Genomic DNA, 14,495 nt, shown 5'->3' on the forward strand with positions numbered 1-14,495 from the left:
GTAAATGTCTGCATCGAAGAAACTTTTCTCCGCTTGAGTTCTTGAACGTTCATCTATCCGCAAATGAATCCAACCAATAAGGGTATCTAAGTAAATTGAACATTCCGGTTATAATATTTAGTATGGCACACAAGTCACAGTCTCAACACAATCGAACTGAAATGAATCAAATAATTTAAGTTAATTCATTCTTTCAGGCAGCAAATTAATTCATTGAAGTCAACACGATTCTCGGACCTGACATTTTGAACGGACTTAGAGTTAAGCCATATTCAGTGATTTTAATTTCAATGCAATCAATTCTAATAACTAGTTGAAATTTGGTACAAATGAATCTTTTCATTAGAAAAACGTTTTGGCATTTTCGTATTGGTGAATTTTATTCACTTCTGAGATTCTAAATGTTCTTTCTGTTTGTATTTCGTTTCTGCTTACTACTCTTGTTTTTTGTGCCATTTAGTTGTGTTACGTTTCGCCTACGACGCGCGGTATAGCCGGCGCGGATGCAACGGACGCCGGGGCTTCGTTCAAAGTGGCGGTCATTTTGGCCCGTTCAGCGCTGCCGCAACGCCTCCCGCCAAGCGCGTCCAGGCAGGTTTCAATGCTACGTGTCTTCGTGTGTGCGTGTGTGTGTGTGCATGTTGGTGCCCACGCTTGTCAAAGCGCGGCAGCCGGGGAGAGGAGCTCCCCAACTGGGAGGCGAGGAGGTCTGTCCGGCGCCGGCCCGGCGGACGCGTCACTTCACGTCTTAACATGTCCGTGCGTCGCCGTCTCGGGCGCCTCATCCCGAGCCGTTCCTTCTTGCCCTCGACTCCGAGGGTATAAAAGGCAGCTGCCCCGGACGCCAAAGAGACTTCGATTTCTTCCTTCGAGTAACGTGGTCACCCTGACCGGCTGCTCTTTTGCGATGCCAGAATAAACAAGTTGTTCTGTTGCCAGTCGACTCATCCTTTGCCGGGTCCTTCGGATGTTTCCAGCTGTGCCCCAGGCCGCCAGGCCAACGCTACCCTTGGGGCTTGCAACCCATTTGCAACAACTGGTTGCCAGCGGTGAGATCGCGACAACGGAGGCCAGCAGCGAAGATATGCGGTCAACTGTATGCTGAGCAGTACAACGACCATCCGGGAGCAGTGCAACGAGCCCTGTGTGATGACTGGTTGCCTGCAGCGGAACGACTGCGCTGAATTCTTGGCTGCGAGGTTTGGTGAGTGCGGGACTTTCTTCTTCTGAGTTTTGCCAGGCTTTTGTTAGTGTCAGAAACAGAGCTGGTAATTGTGGTTGTCGTTGCTGCCGGGTTATTTTGCGGCAAGACAATAGTAGGCAGTAGAGAAAGCAGCATTCGGAGCAGCCATGGATTTGAAGTCGTTGCGCAAACCGAAATTGCTGGTGCTTGCAAGAGAGTTGGGTCTGGATGTCTCAGACAAACTCAGAAAACCAGAACTGCTAAGGGCTATTCTTGAGTTGGAGGCTGAGGATGACGAGCTGTCGGAATGCCTTGAGACCATTGAGGAGAGGGAGCAAAAAGAGAAAGACGAGCGCGAACGTAAAGAGCAAAAAGAGGAGCGCGAACGTAAAGAGCAAAAAGAGAAAGACGAGCGCGAACGTAAAGAGCAAAAAGAGAAAGACGAGCGCGAACGTAAAGAACAAAAAGATAAAGAGAAAGAAGAGCGCGACCGTCAACACGCTTTGGAAATGAAGCGTCTCAAGGTAGAGATGGAACGCGCTCGTAATGGAAGTCAGGCACACGGTGCAGGAGAACGAGTATCGTTCAAAATGACTGGCCTGATGCGGCCGTTTAAGCTTGGAGAGGACATTGGTTTGTTCCTGGTTAACTTTGAGCGAAGGTGCGAGAAGCAGGGGTTCTCTCGGGAAACGTGGCCACAGCGCTTGCTCACTTTGTTACCCGGTGAGGCGGCCGACGTAGTCGCTCGCTTGAAGAGAGAGGAGGCAGAGGGTTTCGACCAAGTGAAATCGAGTCTGCTAAAAAAGTACAGGCTGTCAGCGGAGGCGTTCCATCGGAAGTTTCGGGAAAATGAAAAAGGCAGAAGTGAGTCATATACAGAGTTTGCCTACAGGCTTATGTCAAACATGCAGGAGTGGCTCAAAGAAGAGAAAGCGTTTGGTGACCACGAGAAAATTCTGCAGTGTTTCGGGCTGGAACAGTTTTATAGTCGGTTACCTGAGAACGTGCGGTACTGGGTCTTGGATAGGCCAGACGTTAGTACAGTGGCTAAAGCCGCCGAGCTAGCCGAGGAGTTTGTGACGCGTCGGGCTCGCGGAGCTAAGGACGGTCAAAAGGGTGAATTTGGCTCCAAGTCTGAGAGGCCGAAGTTCACACCCATGAGAGCAAGGGGGGACACACGTAGTGCGGATGCGAGTGAAAGCAGTCCTACCGAACGTAAGGAGACGGCGGCAGCCGAAGCCGAACGCAGAAAGTGGTTCGAGACGAGGCAAGCGCGCGTGTGTTATACGTGCCAGAAGCCGGGTCACTTTTCGGCGCAGTGTCCAGAAACAAAAACAAAAGTCGTGTTTTTGACATTATGCAGCACTGACGAGAACATGAAGCTTCTCGAGCCTTACATGCGAGACTTCCTCGTGAACGAGAAAGAGTGCCGAGTGCTTCGTGATTCCGCAGCTACAGTGGATGTAGTTCACCCCTCTTACGTAGAACCCGATATGTTCACGGGCGAGTGCGCATGGATCAAGCAAGCCGTGGAAGCTCATAGCGTGTGTCTGCCCGTAGCAAAAGTGCTTATTGAAGGACCTCTCAGAGCACTTGAGACTGAGGCCGCGGTGTCATCTATGCTGCCCCCCCAGTACCCGTACCTATTTTCGAACAGGTCAGATCACCTCCTGCGCGAGAAGGGGCTTTTGTTTGGTGAGGCTAGCGTTCAGGCCTTAACCAGATCGAGAGTTCGGGAGCTCGCTGCAAAGGCGGTAGTTGCAAGGCCGACGTTGTCGAACAATGAAAAAGGGTCGGAGGCGCAGCAAGCTGATATTCCGAGCACGTCCGAACTGGATAAAATTGAGCCTGTAGCGTTGAAGGCACCAGGTACTGGAGAGGAAATGCCCGACACGGGAAAGTTAGAAGAGCTTCCGGTCGAGCTTCCGGGACTAGGCTCAGTGACGAACAGGGAAGACACTGATCAGGTCATTAGTGACTTAATCATTAAAGCACCGCTGTCGGCTGAGCAGAAAACCGAACTACACCAACTCTTACAAGAGTTTCAAGGTCAGTTCTCTGAGAGGCCTGGTAGGACTTCTGTCCTTACTCATGAAATAGAACTTACCTCCCCAGAGCCAGTACGATCCAAGGCGTACCGGGTGTCACCCCGCCAGCGCGATATTATGGAGGCTGAGGTAAAGAAAATGCTACACCTCGGTGTTATTGAGGCGGGTGAGAGTGATTATACCTCCCCTTTGATTTTAGTTGAGGTACCGGGCAAGGAACCTCGTCCTTGCGTCGACTACCGCAGGCTTAATTCCATCACTAAGGATCAAATTTATCCGATCCCTAACATCGAGGAGCGCCTTGAGAAAGTTAGTAGCGCTCAGTTTATTTCCACCCTAGATCTTGTCAGGGGTTATTGGCAGGTTCCGCTTACAGAAGAGGCTAGTAGGTATGCGGCGTTCATTTCACCAATGGGAACATTCCGTCCTAAAGTTTTGAGTTTTGGTTTGAAGAACGCGCCATACTGCTTTTCAAGCCTCATGGACAAAGTGTTGCGGGGACAGGAAGAATTCGCTTTACCGTATTTAGACGACGTAGCGATATTCTCCGCATCCTGGTCTGAGCATATGGCACACTTGCGGGCAGTGCTAACCCGCCTGCGCGAAGCGGGCTTGACAGTCAAGGCTCCCAAGTGCCAATTAGCACAGGCCGAGGTTGTCTACCTCGGTCACGTGATTGGACAGGGTCGTCGCCGCCCCTCTGAAATAAAGGTGGCCGCTGTGCGAGACTTCCCGCAACCGCGCACGAAGACCGATATTCGGTCGTTCTTAGGTGTCGCCGGCTACTATCAGAGGTACATCCCCAAGTACTCCGATATCGCGGCTCCCCTGACGGATGCTCTAAGAAAAACAGAGCCCCAAACAGTCGTCTGGAGCAAGACAAAGGAAAGAGCTTTTAGCGCCCTAAAGAGCGCCCTAACAAGCCAGCCTGTGCTACGATCGCCAGACTACACAAAAGGGTTCGTTGTTCAGTGCGATGCTAGTGAGCGAGGCATGGGCGTTGTACTGTGCCAACGGGAAAATGGAGAAGTGGAACACCCCGTCCTGTATGCTAGTCGTAAGCTGACCTGTCGTGAGCAGGCGTACAGCGCCACCGAGAAAGAGTGTGCGTGTCTCGTGTGGGCCGTTCAGAAATAGTCATGCTACCTAGCCGGCTCGAGGTTTATCATTGAGACGGATCACTGCCCTCTCCAATGGCTGCAGACCATCTCTCCCAAAAATGGCCGCCTCCTGCGCTGGAGCCTCGCTTTGCTACAATATTCCTTTGAGGTGCGTTACAAAAAGGGGAGTCTCAACGGTAACGCCGATGGCTTAAGTCGAAGCCCCTAACGTAGGAATCCGCCTCAAAGTTGTTTGTTACTGATGTTTTCTTCCTGAGGCAGGATTTTTAACATATTGCTTTTGTTTAGTGTTTCAAAGTGATGATGTGCTTTCTAGTGCAATTTTCCAATTTGTGGACGCGTTCTGAGTGCTGCTTGACTACTGTAAGGAACTAGGCAGTAGTATAAAAGGGGAAAGAGCCTGGCAGAGCTTAGGGAGGGTTGTCTCGTGCTTGCTGACTGAGCAGTTGCGTTTCGGCGTAGTTCTAACGCTTGCTGGGAACAAGAACAAAAATGGCAACTCTCCCGAAGTCACTTTGCAGTGTCCTGTGTGATCCTGAACCTGAGAACGAGGCCTTCTCTGTGCGCTGCGCTCAAGCAACGTCGAGGGACGACCGGTTTCGATTACGAGCATCATCGAGCGACATCCCTCCGGACAGCGGATGCAGTCCCCTGACCATCGGGATCTCCTTCTCCCGGCGGGGCGGTTTGTTACGTTTCGCCTACGACGCGCGGTATAGCCGGCGCGGATGCAACGGACGCCGGGGCTTCGTTCAAAGTGGCGGTCATTTTGGGCCCGTTCATCGCTGCCGTAACGCCTCCCGCCAAGCGCGTCCAGGCAGGTTTCAATGCCACGTGTCGTCGTGTGTGCGTGTGTGTGTGTGCATGTTGGTGCCCACGCTTGTCAAAGCGCGGCAGCTGGGGAGAGGAGCTCCCCAACTGGGAGACGAGGAGGTCTGTCCGGCGCCGGCCCGGCGGACGCGTCACTTCACGTCTCAACATGTCCGTGCGTCGCCGTCTCGGGCGCCTCATCCCGAGCCGTTCCTTCTTGCCCTCGACTCCGAGGGTATAAAAGGCAGCTGCCCCGGACGCCAAAGAGACTTCGATTTCTTCCTTCGAGTAATGTGGTCGCCCTGACCGGCTGCTCTTTTGCGATGCCAGAATAAACAAGTTGTTCTGTTGCCAGTCGACTCATCCTTTGCCGGGACATTCGGATGTTTCCAGCTGTGCCCCAGGCCGCCAGGCCAACGCTACCCTTGGGGCTTGCAACCCATTTGCAACAGTTGCGAAAGGGCCGGCTCTCTCGCCGGCCTTTCGTAGAGCAGCCGCAGATGGCATGTTGAGCGTGCAACTGGCTGTACACTTCAAGCAAATGAAACGTGTGAGCTGTATGGCACAGTTGAAATCCTGAGATGTCTGAAGGCCCAGTACAACTGTCCACTGGACATGTAAGCTCTGCTTTGGTGTACACTTCTTACACTGCTAGCTTTGATTTTAATTAATGCTAAAGAAACGCCCCTGTTCAAGGCAATGCTTTGTTCTTGGGCTGCTATGTGGCCTTTTTGGTCAAGGATTTTAACAAGTACTTCAGATTCAGTGAGTGTGCATAGGGGAATGTGTTCCTGAAAAATTGCTTCCAGCTCACAAATGAACATGTTTAGCTGTCATTAGCTTTGCAACAGCATAATGCTGTTGCAAAGCGTTAGTACCCCCATGTCAAAAAAACTGGCCGGCATTGTTGTTGGTGGCCGTTTGAACCCACGCAGTCGGAGCGGCCGGGGCAACTGGCCACTCCGGCAACCTAGATAGACCAGCTAGGCCACGTGACCTTGCGTAATCACAGCCTGTCCACCAGATTGTAAGTAACTGACCACCGTGGCAGGTGGAAATGAATTAATGATTGGCTGCAAGAGGTTGCTCAGGAAGAGCAACCTAGTTCGCACAAGCCTCACCGGTGGCAGCACCTGCCATCATAGGGCAGTGGCGCACTCCTTAACTTCTGCACAAGTGGGCAAGGAGTGGTATGAGGACGACTTCCAGGGATCTATGAATGTAACCATGTAAAACTCTTGCTTGGGTTAGTTTGCTCATGGTTAACGATGTAATGAAAACAGCGCAACAAACAAAGACAAAAGTAGAACACACACAACAGTAGCAGTGCCTGTCACTGGTCCTGTCGTGTGAATTCTACTTTGTCCTCATTCATCGTGCCGTTTTCATTACATCTTCAAATGTGAATGTAAACTCACGTTACCGATTCCACATATATGGAAATTACCCCATTAATGCTATTGTATTCATACCTTTAAGGTGGATCCTAAGTGTCCGCTACAGTTTTTTTTCTCACATGCAACACAGATGCGGAGTATGTGATAAAAAGTTTCTTCCACAAGAGGCTTTCCTCAACTTTTGTTTACTTCAAAAGGGAGCGGCTAGGCATGCATCTTGGTGTGTTGATGACGGACTGCACAGCGTATTTTCAGGGTTTTGCAACTTAATGAAGTCGTGAGCAGATGCCATGGACTTGTGAAGTGCACACTGCCCACGTCTTTGGCTGGCTGCTGTGCAGTTCTTGGTGATTACAGCACCCTAATGGAACACAACAGTGATCATCTCGTACGTGACGAGCCAATGAGGTGCCTCCATGAAGTGGTGCCACAGTAGACTTCACAATAGAATTTGCCGTCGCTGTCACTGTGCCGTGTGTATTTGTGGGCTCGTTATTCCATTGTGCGGTTTTGCGCTGGCTTGCACGCTTCTCAGGGGTCACTTCACGTTTTTGTTCACATTGGTGACGTTCACATATGAAGACATTTTTCTACCAAGTATTCTAGTTCACTGTAGTATGGCCCATTTGCACTTGCGATTCGCAGAAGTTGTGAGACCGTTTTGGTCGAAAAGTGACAGCCAGTCGCTCGCTGCCCGATTTTCCAGCCTTGCCACTGCGAGTCGCCAACTGCTGAACGAATCGGCGAGCAAGCCGAACCTTCGGTGACAACGTCACTCACAGGCACGCCAAGTGACGAACTGTGCCGCTCCCAGGCTGCCCTGCCCTAGTCGTTGCTAAGCCTAGCCAGTTTGGTGCCACAGCTGAAGGCTCTTTGAAACTGGCCAGTGCTGTAATAAACATGCTACTCTCACCGCTTTACGTGAACTTAGTCTCATAATAAGATATAGATATGCTCAATTTCCGCGACGCCTTCAGCAGCAGAGCTAGCTGACAACAGGCGAGCCACACTGGGCAGCAACAATAAAGCGCCCAGCAAAGGGTAGGTGCCACACACCTGACAGTTTGGGTGGCCAAGGTGTGGGTGAGTCTGTGCAGTTGTACATGGTAGAGAATTTAGAGAATTTGTTCGTGCTTGACTGGTGTACCGAATTTACACGATTGTAAGCCGACTAGAATGTAAGTAGGCCCCCCCACATCACCTTTGTGAAAAAAAAAACAAACTTGGAGTTCGTTTACACTCGGCCTTTAATAACAGAACGCGATAGCACTATGCTGCGGCCTCCGCTTATCGCCAGCCTCTATAGTGCGCCGTGGGCACATTCCAAAATGAAAATGTATTGGTCACTGGACTACTCGTCCGCACTTGCGCTTTCGTTCTCACTACTCACTAGCGCTGCCATCGTAATCGCTGCTGCAGTCCCACAGCTCGTCGTTCTAACATCGTCACGCAGCAAAATTCCGCACTTCGCATACAGCTACATCACGACATCGCGCGGAACAGCTGAAAATTTTGCCTAGCTGCAGCTGCCACAGCCATATCACCCGTTGCGAACGTCGAACTTGCGGCCCGGCACTCAGTTGTTCGTTTCTTCATCTTAAGGAACGACAGCAATCTTGAATGTAGCCGTGAACAAGTGCTGGTTGCTTACCGGACCCAGAGCACAAATGACGAAGCACTACGTTAAAAACTAAATTAGCTGTGGTTTAGCTTTGGCTAAAACTGGTGAGAAGCGAAAGCAACCTCCGACTCTGCGTCGCTGGTTAGACGTACCGCCTGAAGTACTTTTTGCGGTTTCTTCGCAGTAGCACTCTTCTGTCGTTTCTCGACGCGTGTCGTACATTCTTCTTCTGTCTCTTCGGCACGGCATTTCTTCCTAGCCTCATTGAAACGTTGAAGCTTCGCTTCCCGGCGCACTATCACGGCAGGATGTTCTTCCTCCTCCATCGCAAAACCGGTTTCTACCCCCACTGGCTCGCCGTTGGTATATATACACAGCTCTCCACTGACGTCACAGACAGTGGCTCCGCCCCCGTTGTCAAGCAGAGTGTCTATCTCCATGATTGATGTGCTTGTTTACTCCAATTCCTTTTATATGACGTCACCATCATACAGCATCACAAGTTTTCTCAGCTCTTCAACCTTTGGCCTTGACCTTCGAGAGATTTGGGAGTGGCGCACCATGGCCTAGTGACTTGGCTCCATGGCCTACAGGACTTTGCTCCACAGTTTGACCTCTAAAGCTTTTCAAGGTCATAAAACGGAACTACACTACCTTCTTGAAAACCTGGCATAGTGAAGCTTTCGTTTCAAAATGTCACAGCCAAAGAGAGACTATGCGTGAGCGGCGTCGGCTCTTCCGTCGGCTACCGACACCTCCCGGTGCCACTGTGGTTCTGAGTGGCGATGCCGCCGCGATTGGAGCAGCGGCCCTTCCATCAACTATCGACGCTCCCTTGAGCGCCGAGTGCGTAGTTGAAAGTAAACAAATAAACTTAGACGATGCCTTTTAAGAGTACAGTGCGGATGCGTTATCAGGCCGCAGCCGCTTATCAGTAGTCGCTATCTGCGGCCAAGTGTGGTGCTGATTTGCTGCTTATCAACAGCCACCATTGGCCGCCGCGCGCAGGGGTGGGGTTGGTGGTTTTGCCTGTTGACATAGCAGCTGCTAAAGGCCAGCACCAAGAGCGATGCGACGGAGCCGCGCAGCAATAAATGCAACCACAGTGTAGCATGCCTGATATCTCATTTGTCTCGCCTTTATTTATGGGGCGATGCTTTGGTTTCGATTATAAGTTGACACCCCCCCACTTAGGATTTTCAAATTTTGAAATATAGGTCGACTTAAATACGCTAAGTAGATTCACGGCATGTTAGATGTGGACAAGGGAAAGGAAGGAGGAGGTTGGTGTGTTGTAGTTTTTTGTCTGTCTCATCAGTGTTTGCGGTGCATAGCGGGCTCATCCTTGTGACTTTGTCTTTGCAGGCTAGTTGGTGCATGATTAATTTTTTTTTAGTGCAGAAAGACACCAGAAGAAGGAATGAACTTCACTAGCACTCTGTCCTATTAAGTTCGTTCCTTCCTGTGGTGTCTTTCTGCGCTATAATGAATTCCAGTAAATCATCCTTGTGGTTGTAGTTAAAGCCCCTCCATGGCGTTTCCTTCCGACGAGGTTAACGCCAACCTCCCCTCCCCCATGGCTCCTCCTCCTCACATAGCTTTCCGACCTCGAGTGTTGACTGGACGCTCACGTTCCTGCGTGCAAGCTGAGGCATGAGCTGGTGGCCGCCAAAGACAAGATAAAGAAAGAGAAGTTTCCTGGTGTCATCTATAAGATTCTCTGCGCAGACTGCGACTACTGCTATATCGGCGAGAGCGGGAATTTCGAAAGGCGATGAGGGACCACAAGAACGACGTCAGGAACAAAAAGATTGCATCTAATGCACTTGCGGAACACGTGGAAGCCGCGACGCACAATATAGCTTGGGAAGAAGCATCAGTCATCGCAAGAGAAAAGAATTGGCTGTCACGTCGATATCTGGAATCCCTGATAATCCAAACTACAGACAAAACCCTTAACCACAACGCAGGCAATCTCCCGCCTACGCACGCAAGATGCTTGGGGCGATTACTGCGACGTACTTAAGCTTTGTGCTTTGGGCTTTCCGCCCAGTGATCAAGGCTTCCGTATGGAAGCCGAAACGTCTTCGTTTTAAACAACAACCTTTTGGTCGGCGTTCCTTTTTCTTCATACATGAGTACTCTATGAGGGCGGTGAAGGATTGCTTCGATGGCGGCTTGTGTTTCAGCTGAGGTAGGGTCATGAACGCTGGGGGAATGACAGACTTCCTGATGCTGGGGGCCAGTCTGTGAAAATTGCGTCTTTCTAGTGAGTGTCATAAGGTAGGGTCTTGAGCTGACAAGCTCTTCGTCTCGGCGTGCAGAAGCCCTCTCTGGGTCCATGTTGCGGGCTATAGGCAGAATGGTGTCGCGAGGCAAGCAGTCCCACGGTGGCCATGAATTGGGGATTCATAGGAGATGCGACAGCCTTGACGATGGGTAGCCAAATGGTGGTGCTGAGCTTCATGATGTGCAGCAGTCTTCACCTCTAGTGTGTTATGCAAAGTGGTCTGATTGATGGGATAGTTAGCAACATATACCAGGATGCCTTGTTCCAAATGTAGTTAGCATTAGTGGAATGATGTAGTCGAGGGTTCGACGGCATACCGTCTGGTCAGGAATCATGGCTTGATGAGGTTCACTGGTCACTGACCAAGGTCAACAAAATATTGACGTTTCGGGAGCGCTACAGCTCCCTTGTTCACAATCAGATTGTGAACAAGGGAGCCGTAGCGCTCCCGAAACGTCAATATTTTGTTGACCTTGGTCAGTGACCAGTGAACCTCATCAAGCATTGGTGGAACTGTTTCAATTTTGTTAGGAGCTTTTGTTTGGGTTAAAGTTTGGTTAAGCACACACAACTCGTGTTGCTTCGATAGTCTTGTGGAGCTCGTGTTCGTAGAATCTGGTGTTGGTGTGGTTAATGTGTATGAGAATGGGGTGGAGGTTGTTTGCATGTCGGAGGATTGTTAATGTTGACACCATGCTTTTACCGTCGTGTTGCTAGATAAAGCCAAGGATGTGAACGCGTGCGTGGTATGGAATAGGCAGGTTATTAATTTTCAGAGTAATGAGAGAGCTGGGAGTTAGTGGCCCTCCTTTTGTGGTGGAGGTGGATTTTTTTAGGTGAGCAATTGATACCCATGCCTGCAGCATGGGCTTGGATAATGGGCAGGCCTTGTTGAATGGCAGCTTCTTGGCATCCTGGGTTACCTTGTGCACACCAGAGCATGATGTCATTCACATAGATGGCATATTGTAGATGTCGAATGGTAGCAAGTTTAGCCGTAAGATCTCTTGTTATTAAATTATATAGGCCTAGGCAACTTCAAACCCATCTCCCTGACATCGTGTCTAGGGAAGCTCTATGAAAGGGTTGTGACAACCCGACTCCACAACTACCTGGAGAACAGTGACCTTCTGCCCAAAACCATGTGTTAACGCAAGGCATCCTCCTACTACTTATAGAGTAAATCTTAACATACCAAAGTTTTGCGGGAACATAGTCCTAGCCATAGACCTCAAAGGAGCCTTTCACAACGTCAACCATGGCGCAGTCCTAACGGGGCTTCAGCTAGGCAGTTTCAAGAAGACCCATGGTTACGTTGGAGCCTTTCTAAAGGACTGATCAGCAACCATCGGAGTAGGAGAACGGAGGTTGGACAAGCTGGCAATACCCAATAAAGGCACCCCGCAAGGCTCAATGATCTCCCCTCTCCTATTCAACATAGCGACGTCAGGGTTGCCTGAAAGACTCGACTGCATCGAAGGCATCAGCCATGCCATCTACACTGACGATATCGTGGTGTGGTCAAATGACGGATCCCTCGGGGGGGAAAAAACGACCAACTCCGAAAAGTCGTGACCTGCATTAGCCAGTTCGCCAGAGAATGCGACATCTCCTGCTCACCAGAAAAGTCCGAAGTTAAATGCATTCACTCATGTAGGTACGACAAGAACACCCAACTCAACATTCATCTTGACAGACAGGAGATCTTTGAAGTAGCCACACTAGGGATCCTGGGCATGTGGTTATAACCCAATCACACGCTCAGTCTCCTCTCCTACTCTACAGCCCAAGTGACTTGGATGATCAACCGAGTATCCAACAGAAGACACGGTTTCAAGGAAGAGGACACAGTCAAACTGATACAAGCTCTTGTCGTCAGTAGAGCCACGCGCAGCCTACCTTACCAAATCCTTACATCCCAAGAGAGGCTGTGCTACAGAAGGCGTGTAAGACAGCGCAGGGTCTACCTCTGAGAACATCTACTCCTAAATTGATTGACCTTGGAGTCTCCAAAGCTTACGGACCCCACTAGCCATTGTACAAAGGGGGTGCGTGCGTAATTTTTCATTGTATGATGTAGGCTTTTAATGCATTGGCCCTATGAAAGATTCTTCGGATCCGTGCCAATTCTTCGTGAAATGCGGGTCGTCGTATGAATGGGGGACGCATAATCAGAGTTCTATTATATCTGCTTTAGCTTTGAAGATATGTGCTGACTGTGATGCATCATATTACGAGAAAGGTGCGTTGTCCATAGGCAGCTTCTGTAATAGCATCGTCTGCACATTTTTTTGATGAAATATTCATCAGGTGCAATAACCACACTGCATTGAAGACATTTACGGTTCTGCAGGGATAACACCGCATTCTTCTTTTGTTTTGCAGATGCTAGTTACAATTTGGAGCCAAGATCACATGATCAAAAAGCTTGTGGCAGTTGGAAGTTTTGAAGATACGAAGAGAAAGGCCACACAAAAAGGCCACACTGCATATGCCCTGGTGTCTCAAGCAGTGATCTCAAGGCAAGTTTTAAACAACTTTCTCTTTCTCAGGCAAGTAACAGCTGACAATAGCCTGGAGAGATCTGTCAAGTGCCAACATTGATGTTTATATTTACACATCTCTCACGCATGTGGTCAAAAACATCGCCAGAACAGAAGTTTGCAACTCAAACAATGCAATGACTTATCAGGGCATTTTGTGAATATATCTTGTTTGTATACATCTCGGGTGCTTCTTGTTGATGAGGCTACTGACAGTACACTGTTACTTGTGACTAGCCCAGCCAGTTTCTTGTGCTCTCGTTTTCATTTAGTATGATTTGCTGAGTACAGTTGAATCTATTTGGAATTGATTAATTCAGATGTGTGGGTCATCTAACTTGATTAGTTTTTTTAAGCAATGTTTATTGCCTTTGTGCATAGAGGGGGTATGTAATGAATTGCTCCCACCAATATTGTGCGTATTAAGAAGGCCCCGCTTAATTCAAACCACATGATTTAATCTTCAGTCCTCTTTGAATTTTAATTACTGAAAGTCGTAAAGTGTATTTGAATCATTATATCTATTCACTTATGGGGTGGGTGGCTTTTAATGACCTTCCTTGAGACTTATTTCGCCAGGTGTTACCAAAATGAAAAGAAACGAGGTAGCCATGTCTGCAGTGAAATATCTATGGGCCATCATTTTTCCCACTTTTGCGAAAAAGCCTGAAGAACTGGAATTCTTTTCTGTTCTCACGAGCACTGTGCACTGAACGTGTTTGAATAAAGGGCTAGTTCTCTTTCCTGCCTGGGACTGTGCATGCCACTGCAGTAGTACATTCCAAGGTGCCCCTGGAGCCAGTCTGATTAATTAGGGTTTTCCTTTTTAGCCTCTTGTCTATGCGTCGCCTGGTTTGCTTGGCATGCGGCCTTCTTCTAAGACATGGAAGCATTTGCATGTAGAAATTTCCTTCCTCAATTCGGGGTGGTATAATTTACCTCACCCAAATTTGTCAAGATATGTAACTGATAGGCTTAAGAAACGTCAGCACAACACTGGGGAAGTAATTTTAGAGAATGCTGAAATCTGCTACAGTATCTGATGGTGCGTTTCGGGTTTGGAGAAAAAAAAAAGCTTAGTACTACAAAAAAAGCAAGGGCATGAGAGATTTGTGGGGTTTTTATTAGTAACTGTAGGCTTTACATCAACAAGTGTATCAGTATGGCATTTCATTGTAAATTCTCTAATTCTTCTTAGTAATGTGGCTTAGTTTCAGTGTCTTATTGGTCTTTTGTTTGCCACTTTTTATGTGTTTTTGCTTGGAGCATGCCTTGGTTTGATGGCAGTTTCAGGATTTTGCTGAATATAGAACATCACTTGTCAGCACTGAATTCTTCTCATCCCCTCTTGTGGCCATTTGTGGTTGGCCAGTCCGCTGGATTGCAATGACAAAGCCTTGCTTTGAAAACTCATCTTTCAGAATGCCTTTTTTTTGTTGTTGTCGTTGTCCCAGGTATTTCTAGAAGATGACACAGAGATTG

The 14,495-nt window shown here is 49.0% G+C and overlaps 1 protein-coding gene across 6 annotated transcripts in view; it reads left to right on the forward strand.

Moving 5' to 3' along the window:
• LOC144106973 (uncharacterized) overlaps window positions 1–14,495 on the forward strand; it is a 129,708-nt gene that overhangs the window by 48,223 nt on the left and 66,990 nt on the right. For all 6 annotated transcript variants that reach the window (XM_077639943.1, XM_077639946.1, XM_077639942.1 and 3 more), the window contains one exon: window positions 12,856–12,992. In XM_077639943.1, coding sequence (XP_077496069.1) covers window positions 12,856–12,992 — 137 coding nt within the window. The remainder of the gene's footprint in view (window positions 1–12,855; window positions 12,993–14,495) is intronic.

This window comes from Amblyomma americanum, chromosome 10 (assembly GCF_052857255.1).
Source record: "Amblyomma americanum isolate KBUSLIRL-KWMA chromosome 10, ASM5285725v1, whole genome shotgun sequence".
NCBI lineage: Eukaryota > Metazoa > Arthropoda > Arachnida > Ixodida > Ixodidae > Amblyomma > Amblyomma americanum.